This window comes from Notamacropus eugenii, chromosome 3, assembly GCF_028372415.1.
Source record: "Notamacropus eugenii isolate mMacEug1 chromosome 3, mMacEug1.pri_v2, whole genome shotgun sequence".
NCBI classification, from domain to species: domain Eukaryota; kingdom Metazoa; phylum Chordata; class Mammalia; order Diprotodontia; family Macropodidae; genus Notamacropus; species Notamacropus eugenii.
In genome coordinates, this window is record NC_092874.1 from 119,766,897 (window position 1) to 119,782,904 (window position 16,008).

The 16,008-nt window shown below is 39.5% G+C and overlaps 2 protein-coding genes across 10 annotated transcripts in view; one reads left to right on the plus strand and one right to left on the minus strand.

The window, feature by feature from the left end:
* COPG2 (COPI coat complex subunit gamma 2) overlaps positions 1 to 16,008 on the plus strand; it is a 41,171-nt gene that overhangs the window by 20,535 nt on the left and 4,628 nt on the right. For all 4 annotated transcript variants that reach the window (XM_072652714.1, XM_072652715.1, XM_072652718.1 and 1 more), the window contains exons 9-20: positions 2,097 to 2,254; positions 3,662 to 3,795; positions 4,331 to 4,398; positions 7,042 to 7,230; positions 8,145 to 8,240; positions 8,527 to 8,770; positions 9,831 to 9,906; positions 11,358 to 11,461; positions 12,074 to 12,199; positions 13,525 to 13,587; positions 14,717 to 14,856; positions 15,557 to 15,728. In XM_072652714.1, the coding sequence (XP_072508815.1) occupies positions 2,097 to 2,254; positions 3,662 to 3,795; positions 4,331 to 4,398; positions 7,042 to 7,230; positions 8,145 to 8,240; positions 8,527 to 8,770; positions 9,831 to 9,906; positions 11,358 to 11,461; positions 12,074 to 12,199; positions 13,525 to 13,587; positions 14,717 to 14,856; positions 15,557 to 15,728 (1,570 nt within the window). The remainder of the gene's footprint in view (positions 1 to 2,096; positions 2,255 to 3,661; positions 3,796 to 4,330; positions 4,399 to 7,041; positions 7,231 to 8,144; positions 8,241 to 8,526; positions 8,771 to 9,830; positions 9,907 to 11,357; positions 11,462 to 12,073; positions 12,200 to 13,524; positions 13,588 to 14,716; positions 14,857 to 15,556; positions 15,729 to 16,008) is intronic.
* MEST (mesoderm specific transcript) overlaps positions 1,113 to 16,008 on the minus strand; it is a 47,407-nt gene continuing 32,511 nt past the window's right edge. For 4 of the 6 annotated variants that reach the window (XM_072652731.1, XM_072652730.1, XM_072652729.1 and 1 more), the window contains exon 13: positions 1,115 to 1,384. In XM_072652731.1, the coding sequence (XP_072508832.1) occupies positions 1,201 to 1,384 (184 nt within the window). In that variant the 3' untranslated portion in view covers positions 1,115 to 1,200. Of the gene's footprint in view, positions 1,385 to 16,008 lie in introns of all 6 variants that reach the window. The other 2 variants (XM_072652721.1, XM_072652722.1) reach the window with 2 other exon arrangements.

Sequence of the window (16,008 nt, forward strand, 5' to 3'; positions counted from 1 at the left end):
CCTGCCCTGAACTCTGTCATTTAAGCAGAGACTGAATGATCTTTTCAGGGATGTCATAGAAGGACTTCCTGTATTTGTTGGAATAGCAATTTAGATGCACTCCTTAGGTCTTTTCTACCTCTAAAATTCTGTTATTCTGTATCAACTATTTTTTTCTGAAAAATTTAGCATTGGTGTTATAAGGGAGCCACATTCAGACTTCTTAGACCCTAGTCATCATCATCATAGAGATTCTAAAGAAAAGTGCTTAATTCTATGCCATTTTGAAATCATTTTGAAAGAATTAGAAGAATTCCACATTGCTGCACCATCAAAATACATGTGTAGGTTGTGATGATACAAAATTTTTCTCCACAGAGTTGAGTTCTATTTGGACCACAGTTATTTCTTTTGAAACTTAATAGGGTTACCCTGTATTGAAAGAAGCAACACTAAGCTGTTAGTGGGTAAAGAACCCCACTTATTTGGAAAATATTTTACATCTCCTTAAATATTTGGGCTTTCTGAATTGTGGGAAGATGATGGCATTTTGGGACCTAGAGGAACTCAGATACCTCCATAAAGCTCTAAAAACGCACCAGAGGGAGCAATGATAAAAACAAAAAGAAGTCTCAATTTCTCCGTCCAGTTCATGACTGGACAAAAAAGACTATCAGAGTCTTGCAGATACTTTAAGTTAAAACAAGTCCAGGAGAGGTGAAGGCAAAGTGCGTAACTGAACTCACTGGAGGAGATGTGAAGAAGCACATGGTTCAGGACTCAGCCCATACCCAGGCCACACAGCAGGAGGCAGGTGCATAGGCCAGTGCCCAGGTAGTACAGCACATCTGAGAGGCACAAAGCCCACAGGTCTTGCTGGAAGCCTGCTCACAGACACAACTGGCAACATTTTCTTAGACACTTGTTAACATCACAGCAAGGATAGAGCCAACTCCAAATTCAGATTTATGTAAATGGAAAGAGACAGTAGGAACCAAGGCCAAACCTATGTTGAACCTAGGAGACTGAGCCAAAATCCAGAAATTCTGCAGCAGGCAAAAACTAGTCCTGGACCAAGCACAGCCTGCCCACTCCATCAAAAAAATACAGAAGGAAATAGAATCTTGAGAAATTCCCCAGACCAGAAACTGAGGCTCCTGAGATATTAGTAAACAGAAGAAATGCCAAACGCATTGGAAATGACAATGGATTGAGAGAAACTCAAGGGAGTAAACCCAGAAGAAGAACGTAATCTATAACAAGTCCAGGTTGTTGCTGTTGTGTTCGTCCTTCGTTGCCAGAGAAGACCATGCCATCGGAGGAATGGAGACATGACTTGCACTTGACTTTGTTTTGAGTGAGGGAGTCCAGGTAGAGCCTCAGAGAACAAAGGCTACAGAAGTACCTAGAAGAAATGAAGCAAGAGATATAAAATATAATGTTAAATATGTAGACTTCTGTTTTGTATAAGAAAGCTGTTTGAGAAGGTAATAGACTAGTGATATGTATCTTTCAAGAAAAATTTCCTTTGCTAACCACTGCAAACAGTTCGTTCCACTTGTGCAAGCCTTTTCTAAGAGGTGTATCTTCCAGGCAAAGCCAGATTATTGAACTTGCCCTAGAGAAGACTTTTTCTTCTAATTTAGCCTTAGAACTTCCTAAGATACTTGGTCCTGGGGCTATGCAAGGTCATGTGGAAATGCCAAGATCTACTTCAGTTTGGTCAACACTTTAAAACTTTCTCAGTGTGGATTACAGGCCAAGATTGTACTAGAAATAAATTGAACAGGGTGGGTAGGGCAAAAGAAATGATTCTTTTCCATTTAATTCTTTTTCCATGTTGTTTCATGTAGTTATACTTCCATCTTGATTGGATTTTAATTTGATTGAAAAAAGGAATTCTTACTTGAAAGTAACAGTATTACTGCCTCTTTTTGTCAGGAAATCATTAATCCATATGACCATATCATATACCATATACCATATCATGTAATTCATATGACTAGATCTATATATACAGAAGCATCAACATATTTTGGTATGATTTTGGCAGTTTTTTTGTCCTGCTTCTGACTAGTTTTCTCCATGTTGTATTTTCTTCCTTGTTATCATCCTAGTATCATGCCTTGGGAGTCCTGTACCATCTCAGGAAAAATGATCGCCTTGCTGTTTCCAAGATGTTGAATAAATTCACCAAATCTGGGCTAAAGTCCCAGTTTGCTTACTGTATGCTGATCCGAATCGCTAGTCGCTTGCTGAAAGAAACTGAGGAGAGGTAAATTGCTGCCTTTACCTAAACCAGATCTGATTTCAACTTTTGAGTAAAAAATACATTGAGTTAGTTTTCTATCTTGAGTATTCTTCAGATATCTTTTAGTTTTCAAGTTGCTTTAATAATTCCATATAACTGGAAACTGAAACTGAAGTTTCCAAGTAACATAAAGATAATTTTGTCTGAATTTGAAAAACATAGCAGGATTCTTACTTAACAATTATTGATTAGCAGAAGTTGTTTATTATTACAGTATAAATAAAGTACTTTTCCAGTGCCTCCTCATGTTATAGAGGTGACCATGAGTTCTTGAAAGGTATGTCAGTGGAATCCCACTGCTAATAGGTCCTACCTAGCTGTAATAACTTCAGGTGTAGGTCCAACTGTATGTCTGTTCTCTGAAGATGCCTAGCTATGATCAGAAAGGTTCTACAACAGAACCTTTTGGGCAACCCATGAACCCATGAGCCATCTGTATTGGTGAAGGGAGTACCCATGTTAATGGAATTACTTGGAGTATTAAAAGTAGTAATAATAAGCAAACTTGTTATCAGTAAAGATGTTTAAAGACCACAGACTACTTGGATCATAGAATTTGAAAACTTTAAAAAAACTTTAAAAAAACTTAGGATCTATCCCAACTGCCTGATCACAAGAGAACTAAAGCACAGAAAGGTGAAGTGAGAAGCCCAGAGTCACACTGCCACCTACTGGGAGAGGAGAACTTGAAGCCCCCAAACTGCCTCATTTACCAGTTCACCGTTCTTTGACAAAGTTAGGGATGTATTTTTTCCAGGTCCTGTCTGAGCTTCAGAACTGGAATTTTTGTTGTTTTCTATTCTTTTTCCTTATTTAAAAAAAATTTAAAAAAAAACAAAAACAAAAACAAAACTTTTTATAGTAACAATTTCTATTTGGGTTTTAGAAAGTATTGAAAAAGTATGCTTAAGTTGGGACATTTTTATTATCCTTTAAGGTGGTATTCCTTTCTCAATTATAGTAGAACTCGTTACAATGTTGAGTCAGTGATGAATTATAAACCACAGCACAAGAATGCAGAGATTCCACAGTAAAACTATGACAGTACATTAGTGAGTAGCAAATTTTAATGATCAGAATGTTGGTGGAGGATTTAGATTTTCTGACTTTGTTGTTGATATCCCCTTTACACGTAACACCAAACAGAATGAGAGAGAGATAGGAAATCATGTCTGCAAAGCAAATGAGCCTCTGCAGGGGATGGGTGGGATAAAAAAATTTTTTAAAAACTGGTTGTTTATTTGTTAGCTTCTTAGTAAAGTAAAAATTCCTTAAATGAGGGCTGCCTGTTATTTTCATGGCGTAGATTTCCTGGTTAAATATTTTCTTGTTAAATCCAACTGTTTAATTACGGGCCCATTTTCCTTTTAGCCATGAAAGTCCACTGTTTGATTTTATTGAGAGCTGCCTACGAAACAAACATGAAATGGTTATCTATGAAGCTGCATCAGCTATTATCCATCTCCCCAATTGTACTGCGAGGGAACTGGCACCTGCTGTTTCAGGTTTGTTGAAGATTTGGACAGAAGCAGTATGACACACAAAATGCTGGATTTTTAGGTCCATGGCTGTGGTAGCTATGTGACTTAGGTTCATAGCATCTTTATCCCTTAGATACATATGTAAGCTTCAGGTTAGAAGTTTATGCTCTATAATGAACCAGAGTTGCATTTTATTGAAAACAGTTCTTTGTCTGTTTAGCATTTCTCCCACATGTAAACTTTTAAAAAGATTTAGAGAGCAGCTTAGTGCCATTACTGCCATACCTTTGTGTGCCTTCTCAGCTCAAAATATTTTTACCTTTTCAGTTAAAAAAAAGCAACACAAAACTATTAGAATAAATGTTGTTTTGTTGCTTTGTAGTTTTTTCAGTTTAACAGGAGAGCATCTTATCATTTTGCATGCATGCTAAAATGTGGTTTGGAGTTGATGAGTTCAGATTTTCCCCTAGATTTGTTCTGAATAAAATTGTTTTTGTACTTATTTTGAGCTCTCACTATTAAGGTAAACAAACTCATAATTAAAATTCTTTGTTTTTAGTTCTTCAGCTCTTTTGCAGTTCTCCCAAGCCAGCCTTGAGATATGCAGCTGTGAGGACCTTGAACAAGGTAGCTGTCCTTTATGTTTATCGATGGTCCTTTCCATTGTTAGATCTTGGAAGTAAAGGGTATAGAGAATTGATGTGCATGTTTATCTTTGTCTGGAAGAGTTTGGTGAGTAGGACGTTTAGACTCCTGCTCATAGTTTATTCAGTGACCTTGGATGAATCTTTTGGTCTCCAGTTCACCATCTATTAAATGAGGACAATGAAATTTGTCCTAAACTTACTTATGGTAGAATATCCTATTAAAAGTCATCCTTGTATTGGCCTTCTTGGATATGCTTACCTAACATAGATATCATCCTCCCAGTAGACATAGAGCAGAAAGCCGACAAATGAAGAAAGGGTGTTGGGGGAGAGAGAAGAAACCTCATTTTAAAAGAGCCATAATGTGGATGAAATAAGGCTGACTGGTTTATCTTTATCTCATCTCAAATTCAGTACTTTAATTTAATAAATGTTAAGTGCCTACTATATGTCAGGCACTTGACATATAGTGCTGACATAAGTGCTGGAGATACAAATAAGAAAAAAGAAGACCATCCCTGCCCTCAGGGAGTTTGCAGTCTCAAGGGAGGGGAAGACAACAGACCAGAGGAAGCTGGAAAGTTTGAGTGGAGTGGTGTATTCCCCCTTCCCCTTTTGTCCTTGGGACCAGAGCTACTGAGGTAAAGTGGAATGAGCTACAAAGCCCAGGTCTGGGCCATTATGAAGGAAGGCTTTGGGAGACTGGGGTTGGTGGGAACGTGTTGAGGATTTGCAAGGTTGAGTTAAATAGCTTAGGGAAGAACTTGATGGGGGTGGGGCACCTGAGACCAAGCAGACAGAGCTACAGATGTTTATTGAGTACCTCCCTCTAGAGTAGGCCAACGGTAGATGAGGTTCACATTTAGGAGTAAATAAAAGCCAATCAGTTAACAAGTATTTATTTAGCACTTACTATGTTCCAGGCATTGGCTAAGTGCTAGAGATCCAAAGAAAAGCAAAACTAGTCTCTGCCACCAAGAAGTTCACATTCTAATGAGAAAGACAATAGATAAACAGCTAGCTACATAGTAGGCTATATATATACAGTAGAGGAAAGGTGGATCTCAAAAAGTAAAGCACTTGTTTCTGGGGAAGCAGGAAAGGCCTCCTACAGAAAGGTCAGAACAACAAGCACTTATTAAGTGCCTTCTGTGTACCAGGCTCTGTGCTAAAGTCTGAGAAGAAAATAGGATTTTACCTGAGTTTAGAACAAATTAGAATTTAGAACAAAGCAGAGAAACTAAGATAAAGATGAGGAGAGTGTTCCAGGCATGGGGGAGAGCCAGTGCAAAGGCATGGAGATGGCGAGATTTTGTGTTGTATGCTAGGAACGGCAAGTAGGTCACTGTAAGCTAGATAGTTGTGGAGGGGTGGGGAAGGGAAAGGAGTGAAGAAGTGTAAGAAAACTGGCCTTGTAGGAAAGGGACCAGGTTGAAAAGAGCTTTAAATGCAAAACAAAGGACTTTACTTTTGATCTGGAAGTTAATAAGAAGTCACTGAAGTTTAAGTATAGCAGAAGTGACATGGTCAGATCTGTGCTTTCAGAAAAATCCCTTTGGAAGCTGTGTGGTGGATGGTTTAGAACGGGAGAGACTTGAGGCAGCCCAGGTAGAGCCCACTTGCAATAGTCTAAGGGGGAGGCCAAAAGAGCCTGGACTAGGATGGTGGCTGTGGGAGTGGGGAGGAGAAGAGTTGTGATGGTAGAAATGGCAGGACATGTGGAATGTGTGAGAATGAGTAGTCTGGGATGACATCAAGGTTGGGGGCCTCGGAACAGTGGTGATGCACTTGACAAGTTTACTTCTTGGAAGAAGAAGAGGTTTACTTAGCCAGAGCAAGGAATGGAGATTTCATGAGGAGGCATCCTTGATTCCTAGGATTGCAGCTTCCCTATTTCTGTGTTGCCCCTGATGGTTCAGCAGCAGCTGAGGCTCTTCATGCCCTGGTCCTTTGGTATACTCAAGTGACCAGGGAGCAACATCAATATCCTGAGCCTTGAGTGTCCTGAAACAGTTAAATCTGGAAGATCATTTCAGTACCTTTTAAGGAGATGAACAAGTTTCACCTACTTGGCAGGGGACCTTGGTAGATATTCTTATTCTTATTCTTTCTACCACAATTAATATATTCTAGGAACTATGCTAGATACGAAGAAGTACAAAGTACAGAGGTTCCCTTCATCCATAAAGAACTAGTAATCTAATTGATGACATAATAAACGTGAAAAATTAAATATTGATAAGAGATTTGAGTAGTTCAAGGTCTTAGCAAAAGATGTCACAAATTCATGTCATAACCAAATAAATTTTATAGATAATGCCTGAACATACTGCATAAAGTTGCCCTAGTTGTGGCTTCACAGTACAGTGAATCTGTTAAAACAAAGTCTTTCCTTGCCTGGCAGGGTTTTCCCCCATAACTCATTCAGGACTACAAAAGGGGGCAAGGCCAGCCAAGCAAGGAGTAGTTGCTGTGTGGACCTAGCCTAGGTTGTGTCCTGTTGTTTCATGCAAGTTTAAACTAAAGTCATACCTTTCCTTTTAAAAAAAAAAATTTCTTTAAAAAAAACAAACAACCTTGGCCATTTTAACTGATCTTTTTTCTTTTCTTCCCTTTGTTCCAGGTAGCCATGAAGCACCCTTCTGCAGTAACAGCTTGCAACCTGGACCTAGAAAACTTGATCACAGACTCAAACCGCAGCATTGCCACCCTGGCCATCACCACACTCCTGAAAACAGGAAGTGAGAGCAGCGTGGACAGGCTTATGAAGCAGATTTCATCTTTCGTGTCTGAGATTTCTGACGAGTTCAAGGTAATATATGTCCTATTAGCTTAGTTCTGCTTCTGCAACCACTATGTTATCAGTTGTCAGGTTTTTAGTTTATTATCAGAGTTATCAGTTTATGGTGGCACTTATCTCTTTGGTGCTATTTTTAAAAGATATAGTCACACAAAAATGATTCTTCAGAGATTTTGTGTTGTAACTAACAAGGTTTTTAGTGGACTTAATTTTTAAAACATATTTCTTGCTTATTGAATATTTTTTTCACATATAAAAATGCATTAGATTAAATTTAATTAGGATTCATTGAGATTTAGGTTTTTAGAGCTAAGAGAGGGACTCTTAGGGAATTGTTTTTGGTTTTGAAACTGGAATTTCCCCTCAGGTGTAACAAAAAGTGTTTTGTTAAGCTGTTGATAACTAAGATTCAGATACAAATCAGAATTAAGATGAGAAAGTTTATGCTTCTTGTTTCTTTTGGAATTCATTAAATTCAGGTATGTCATAAGCTTGCTTTTTTTTTCTTTTACTAGAGTTGATACTTCCATTAAAGTTTTAGGAAAAATCTTTTTATTCCTCAGCATAATTTCTTCAAAAATTTGTCTTTTAACTCTTCATCTCATTTTGATATTTATGTTAACAAAGAGAATAAAATAAATTTGCTGGTTTTATATAGTCAGGGAAGGATGGCTTCTTTTTCCATTCTTATTTAAAAGTTAGTTTTATGACCATTAAGTCTGAATAACTTAAATGACCAAACTTGTAAACTCCATGCTTGGCATATAACCATTTTTTATTAAGGAGCTAAGCTAATATATCTGACATTCTGAGGTTTAGCATTTACAGGGCCTTCTTAGCTTAAGAAACCATAGCACAATCCCAGCTTGTATTCAGAAGAAGGAAAAGTGGACGGTGACTCAAGCTATGTTCTTTGCTCTTGGCAGGTGGTAGTGGTCCAGGCTATCAGTGCTCTATGTCAGAAGTACCCTCGGAAGCACAGCGTCATGATGACTTTTCTCTCCAATATGCTGCGAGATGATGTGGGTGAAGTACTTCTTTGTTAAGTTAAAAACAGCTGATTTATATTCACTTCTTTTGGAAACTGTGATATTTTAGGCAGAGAGAGGATTCTCCTATCTCTACCTTGTTTGCCAATTATTCTGCTTAGTTCTGACTGCTGCTTCCTTGATCAAACTTGCCATTAGAGTGATAAGTCCTTTTCTTAAGGCAAGAGAAAATGAGAATCCTATGTTGTAAGCATGAACTTTAGGGTACAGGTTAGTCCCCAGGGACTAACTTTAGCATGTCTGTTTTCTCATTTACCAGGGAGGCTTTAAGTATAAACGAGCCATTGTAGACTGCATAATCAGCATTGTGGAAGAGAATCCTGAGAGTAAGGAGTCAGGTCTGGCTCACCTTTGTGAGTTCATTGAAGATTGTGAACACACTGTGCTGGCCACCAAGATCCTGCATTTGTTGGGGAAAGAGGGTCCCCGGACACCTGTTCCCTCCAAATATATTCGTTTCATTTTCAATAGGGTGGTCCTGGAGAATGAAGCTGTCAGGGCTGGTGAGTCACATGAAAACTGACTTCACTTTGTCGCTACTTTAATTTTTTTGATATACTGCTTAACCCTTGCCCTCAAGGTGATGGGTGGAGAAGTAGTTGTGAAATGAAGGAAACAAGCATGTCCGCATATGAGGCATTCTAGGATTACAAATTAAGCTCTAGGTGTACAGACTTTTTTCCTTTCCACTTTCCATTCTGGTTTCTACCCAGCTTTCACAAACGAGGCTATGAATTACCTTTGGCTTCCCGGAATAGGAAGGAATTGTGTGAAGTCATTTTTTCAGAATCCTGAGACTTTGCTTCCAGATAGATTTCTTAAAGTTGTGTTTGGTAGCTTTTTACCTGGAAGCATGAGTTAAAGTCACCAGTATCACCGAAAGCTTATGAGATTATTTGGGACCTTTACGTGTATGTGTGTATGTGCGTGTGCATATACACATATACATACATACCTATGTGTGTGTGTATACACACCCACATAAAAATTAACATAGAGTACAGTTAGATTTCCTTGTAAAGAATTGAGCACCTCAGGTAACCAAATGAACAGCATGTGAACTCTCATTTACTGAGACAAATGAGAGGACTTTGTCATTGTTTTGCGAAATATGCAGTTGTAAGACATGAGTTCTAGACTTTTGTCCTACCTCCAGGATTAGTTGTTTTAGAATAGGATTTAAGTCTCTCACTAGGGTGTGCAAGAAGAGAGGAAGGGAAGGCAACAAAAAGATGATGTTTGTGATATCTGTGTTTCCTATTTGCACAGAAGACTTCCCTTACCTCATGGGATCATTGGGAAAAAATGGTTTACAAACGTGTAAGTGCTATATAAATAGGACTTGTTCTTTTTATATTATCTGAGCTCATTCTGGCCCCTTGGCCCTACTAAATTCCCTTAAACCTTTGTAGTGTAGCAAAGAAATGAGTTAAAGAATCTCTTAGCAAAGCAAACAAGTCTCTGTATTAAGATGAATTGGGAAATCTGGGCCACTGAATAGGAGAGGAAAGCTGTGCTTATTTTTGTAGCACTGTTTAACGACTATTTTTTGTTTTGCTTCAGCTGCTGTCAGTGCTTTAGCCAAATTTGGAGCTCAGAATGAGAACCTTCTCCCAAGTATCCTTGTACTCCTACAGAGGTAAGTTGTGGTCCTTCTCTAGGAGGAATCTGTTACTGAATGGGTTATGGCATATGAACCCTGAGTAGGGCTGGTGTGTTGTCAGCAGCAGGGACATTCCTTTGTCTTACATGTGTATGATCAGACAGATCAGGAATGAATGGATGTATAATTTCATCCTGGACAAGAGAGAGAATCCATCACTGGGCCTACTTTTGAAGCCATTTAAGCTTCGTAGGACCTACCAGAGCTTACCTAGCCTTTAGAACCCAAGTTCCCCTCCACACTACATAAGTATGACTTGAATTCTACTCTCACTATCTACAAATAGTAGATATAGGGAGAGTTAAATTAAAATGCATGTGGTAGTTGAACTTCTAAATACAGGTATCCTGTTGGTTCTCTTATGTGACTAAAAATGTGACCTAAACTTACACTCTTCCTTAGTTTTTATAGTATGGCCTACTAGGGGAAGAAAGGGGAAGGGGAAGAAAGGGGAAGAAAGCTTGAGACAGCCTGACTAGCTCAGTTAGTAGAGCATGATGAGACTCTTAATCTCAGGGTTGTGGATTCAGGCCCCACATTGGATGAGTTTTTTGGGCAGCTTGGTGGTGCAGTGGATAAAATGCCAGGTCTAGAATCAGGAAAATCTGAGTTTAAATCCATCTTCACACACTTGATTGGCTCTGTGACCCTGGGCAAGTCACTTAACCCTGTTTGCCTCAGTTTCCTCATCTGTAAAATGAACTGGAGAAGGAAATGGCAAACCACTCCAGTATCTTTGTCAAGAAAACCCCAAATGGGGTCACAAAGAGTTGGATGTGACTGAAATGACAGAACAACAAGGCCTCAGACAATTCACTTATCAGAGCAGATTTTTGAAAACTTACTTCTGGATATCTTTAACTCACTGTAGCCATAACTACTGCAGCATAACACTTTCTGAACCTTGTTTTCACCCTGCTGACTTCTTACCTTTCATTTGAAGCAAGGGAGCTTATTAGGTTTAATTCATTTATGAAGGCTGGTTTGAAACAAAACAGATTTTAAAAAAACAAATTAATAACAACACTTGCAGTTAACATTTCTGCATTCATCCTTATATAGCACTCTAGCTAAATATTGTGGGAAACATTAATGCCTTTTAACGGCAGTGTGTGTGATCACGTTAGTGGTTCAGTGGCAGTCAAGACATCCTTTACAAGTATTTAGTGCTCTAGCCATTCATTCATCCTTGTGCCTTATACATAGGGACAGCTATTGATGATTTTCTTCCACTTTGTATGAAATTGCCCTGTAATTCAGAGTAGTATTTAGTTTCTGTGGTGGCTTTGAGATTTACTGTTTGTAGTTATTGAGCTTTTTATACATATAAAAACAAATAGTCTGAACATTCTAAATTGGATGGTGTAAGAAAGTGTTTGGAGGCTTCTGGGGCACTGTGACATGGCTACTCTGATTCCCCTGAGCAGGTGTATGATGGATACTGATGACGAGGTACGGGACCGAGCCACCTTCTATCTGAATGTGTTGCAGCAGAAGCAGATGGCACTGAATGCTGCATATATCTTCAATGGTCAGTGAAGGTCCACAGCATGATCAGATACATGTCTCTGTGTCCCAGACACTATCTTGGAGAATGTAATCTTCTCAGAGTTCTAGAAAGCTGAATTCCTTAGGAGAAACACTTCATATGTTTCTTTTAATATGTGGGTTTCTGGAGGTCAATGTCTTATTAACTGCATCTTATAATATGGAATCTGATAGCCCTTGTGAATCTGGTCTTTAGAGTATGTCCATTTAGCCCACCTATTTCCTTGGAATGAAGCAGACTGTGTGAAGGTCCTAAGAATCTCTCATCACCTTCTCACTGTTCAGCTTGAGCCCCCTCTCTCTCCCTAGTTTAAAATCCTTATACCTTCTCTTTCCCTTGCTCATATTTGTCATGTCAAATGGGCATCCTTACCCTAGAGAGATTTCCTCATTGTAAAAAGTATGCACATTCGGCTTACATATTTGAGGTTGCTGGGGTGTTTTGTTAGAACTGTTTTATTTTTCTCATTATTGGGACTACAAAGTCTCTGATAACAGACAGGCCTGACCCCGAAGGTTGCCTCAGATGACTGTCACAGCTCTGTGGCTAGTCTGGATTCTGGGGCCTTCTGTGCTTAGCTGCTCTCTTTCACAGGTCTGACAGTCTCGATACCAGGAATGGAAAAAGCCTTGCACCAGTACACATTGACGCCCTCAGAGAAGCCCTTTGACCTGAAATCCGTCCCTCTTGCTACTGCCCCTGTCTTTGAGCAGAAAGCAGGTAATGTGGCAGCCGCTTTGCTGCTTGTTGCTGGGCAGGATGGCGTCAGCTCCGTGGCAATTCTGTAAATAGCACAGTGTCCCAAACACCAGATGCATTTGTTTCTTCCCATCACTCCACATTCCTCATTCTTTGAGATCTAGGTTGGTAGATACGTTTTTTTATCTTGAATTGGTTACATCTCCTAGTCCCTGCTACACATGGCAAGAATGTGAAATGTAACCCAAGAAAATAAGAGATAGTGACCAACAGGAGGGGTCTTCAAAGCCAAATGATGTGGCATCTGAAGTCAGAAATAGATCAAAGATCACTGTTTTGTCATCCTATATTTTTCTGGCTTTAAGTTTTGCTAGAAGAGGCTCATATTGCAGGAAAAAATGAGAAGATAAGCAAATAAACCCAGGAAACTTGAAAATTCAGGTTAAAAAAGGAAAAACATTTGAGCTGGAAACTAGGGGTCTTGGATTCAGTTCCTTATTCTGCCACAGTTTACCTGGTGAAGGGCACACCACTTGCCCTCTATTCCCACTGCCAGACCCTTATTAGCAGTTCTCCAGCTCAGGCAAGCACTCCCTACCAGAACCTCCCAAATCTACCTCTTACCTCTCTAGTCTGGCTTTCTTGTTCCCATGAAGCTAGCTCTCTTTTATGCATATATATGGCTATGTCACACCTCTGCTCAAAATTCCTTAGGGCTTCCCTCTTGCAACTTTATGTGGTAGACTTCTTTACCTCTCATTTAAGCCCCTTCACAATCTGGCACTATTTTTGCAATTTATTTTAAATAATAATGTTTGTGTTGTATTCTCTATGCTCTAGATAAGTCAGACTACTCTGTCCCTCAAAAATACCTTGCACTTTCCAACCTCTGCACCTTTGCCTCATGTACCCTGTTCTTATCTATTTGCTTGTTGAATTCTGATCCAGACGTTGAAACCCATTTTAGATACCACTTTTCCATAAAGCTGTCTCTGATCTTTTCTTATCACTGTGTCAATTATATCTTTTTTCCTTGGCCCTTATATACTACTTGGTTTTGTACTTCTCTAAAGCACTTGGGTATTATTTTGTGTTATTGTTATGTATGCACAGATGTACATATCCCTCAACTGTTTTTTCTTGTCACACCTCACCCTATGCTATCTGGTTGTTATGGTACTGGGTCTGTATTTGGTTCTTTTTTTTTTCCTGAGTAGAAGAATCATGTTTTATCCAAATTTTTTATCCCTCTACTGCCTAATATAGTATACCTGTTGGTTCGTTTAGTAGGGAGAATTGTAAGATTTGTGTGTAGATACTGATAGGATTCCTTCTTATCTTTGTAGAAATCACACTTGTGGCTAGTAAGCCAGAGAAGTTGGCTCCTTCCAGACAAGACATATTTCAAGGTATGAGGCAGAATCTGACATGGAAGTGTTAGAAAGAATGGGTTTTGGATCCTAGGCACGTCAAATACAGTGAATTCCTACTATCTGTATCATAAATTACATAACCTCCTGAAGAAAATCTACATGTGACTAAATGGGAGCTACACATAGTTCTTGCTGTGGTCAGGAAGTCAGTCAGTCAGTAAACATTAACCACCTACTAGGTGTCCAGATAAAATGAAAGTTACGATTTTTCAGAGGAAGAGTTATTCTTGTTGCTTGGTGGTGCCAAGCTGGCCTAGTTCTACTTTGACAGCAGAGCTTGGTTGATGAGGGAAGAATTAAATTGTTAGTTGGTTTCTGGATTTAAGACAGAGATACAAGCTTCTGATCAGGAAATTTATATAGTTATAATTTATTGATGTCAAAAAGCAAGATAAGAAGAGTTAAAAACATATTTCTGTCAGGAGGGCATATTGAGCCTGGGTACATAGCCCACCATCTCCCTAAAGGTATATTTCTTTATATGCAAGATTAAACAAACTATTCACATACTTTTTTTACAGATGTGCCAATCTAGTCTAAGAGAATCCCTGAACCCCTATAAAAGTACCTGTCAGAAGGAAGCCTGAAAATCAGGCATGTTGGCACTGGTACAATTTCTTTGGTGTATAGTGATTAAGACCTTGGAGATTCGCTGCTTGTGCTGTGTACACGCCTCTCCCCTGCCTTGTGAGAAGGGTTGGGAACTCCCTCAAAACTGATAGGCCCAGCTGCTTCTTTGACTACATATAGAATATAGAGGTTGGGCTCCTTGAAAGATGATTTGGGAAGCACAGAGAACAGCTCTGGTTGGTCACCTCTTAGAAAGGACCCCCATATGGGGTCATGAAAAATTTGGCAACAGTAAAGGTTATGAATGCACAGTGACCAAAAATTATTTAAAAATCAAATGCACAATGAATCAGTTGTTTCTAGCGGTGCTTGCCCAACTTCACTGCGACCTGTACACTCAGGCCATGCAGCATGCCAAAGCATGAAAAGGGGTCCCCCTGAGTTATAGTACTTCGAGTGAGAGAATGAGGAAGACTTCAGCTCTCTCTCCCCATATCTCACTTTCTTAGCCGTTTTTTTCCTTGTTCCTGGACAGAACAATTGGCTGCCATTCCTGAGTTTAAGAACATAGGGCCTTTATTCAAGTCATCTGAGCCTGTGCAACTCACGGAAGCAGAGACGGAGTATTTTGTCCGCTGCGTCAAGCACATGTTCAACAATCACATTGTATTCCAGGTGAGGAAGGTGCCGCCCCAGACTGTTGTAGGGATTAAAGTTAAACTGAAAAGCTTGGACAGTCCCCACTGATACAGGACAGTGACCCTGTCGGGGGCCTGTGTGCCATTCCCTTCTTTAGACATGGCCTGAGAGAGCCACTTCTGTTCCTTATGTTAAGCCTTCTTTGCTGCAGTGATATTTCCTGATTGTATAAAAATAGAAATCCAAGAAGAGGTACAGCGTGGCTCAATTGAGAAAAGACTTTAATGTAAAATCATAGTATATTCCAAGGAGACTTCCTGGAATGTGCTTTTCAAGATAATGAGACCAGTGATTCTTGTGCAGCCTTGAGACGTGTACCTTCTAAAGTGGTAGGTCCTCAAAAGAAGGAGAATGCTGCTTATGATGTAGCTTCCTACATAAAAGACTTTCCTCATGTTAACCCTAGTGCAAGTATGTATTATTATCCGTATCTATCTTAGAAAGAACTGCCTTCAGCAGAGGTGTGACATAAAATATTTCTAGGGCAATAGTAATCTTTGATGTTCAAAGAGAAAGCGACAACATGATTTAAAGGGGAAAAGTATTGCTTTTAATCAGAAAATAAGTCGTAGATTGTTTCTGGGACGCAACACCTTGCCCTAGGGCGATTCTTTTCTTGTTACCTTTTTGTCAAAGAAAACTTTGACATCTTTATACTTGTTTATTGTTTTCTCAGTTTGACTGTACAAATACCCTCAATGACCAGTTCCTAGAGAAGGTGACAGTGCAGATGGAGCCTTCAGACGCCTATGACGTGCTCTGCTGCATCCCTGCCCCCAGCCTCACCTATAACCAGCCAGGGATATGTTACACTCTTGTTCGTCTACCTGATGATGACCCCACTGCAGGTACAGCCCACAGGAGAAGGACGTGACAGCAAAGAGTATCATCATTTGAGCTCTTATGAGAGGGCTAGAAAATGTACAGGATTCAACCTGGTTCTTGTGCAGGGTCACTCTGTTAGCTCCCAGTGGCACAGATCTTTCCAGTTTGAGGTGACCGAATTCAGTGCTGGACTGCTGCTGGTATGGTATTTTAGAGAAGCAAAATGGGGGTCAGATCACAGTTTGGGCCTTGTGGCCATCACTAGTTTATTTACATGAGCTTACTTGACATAACTTGCTAAGG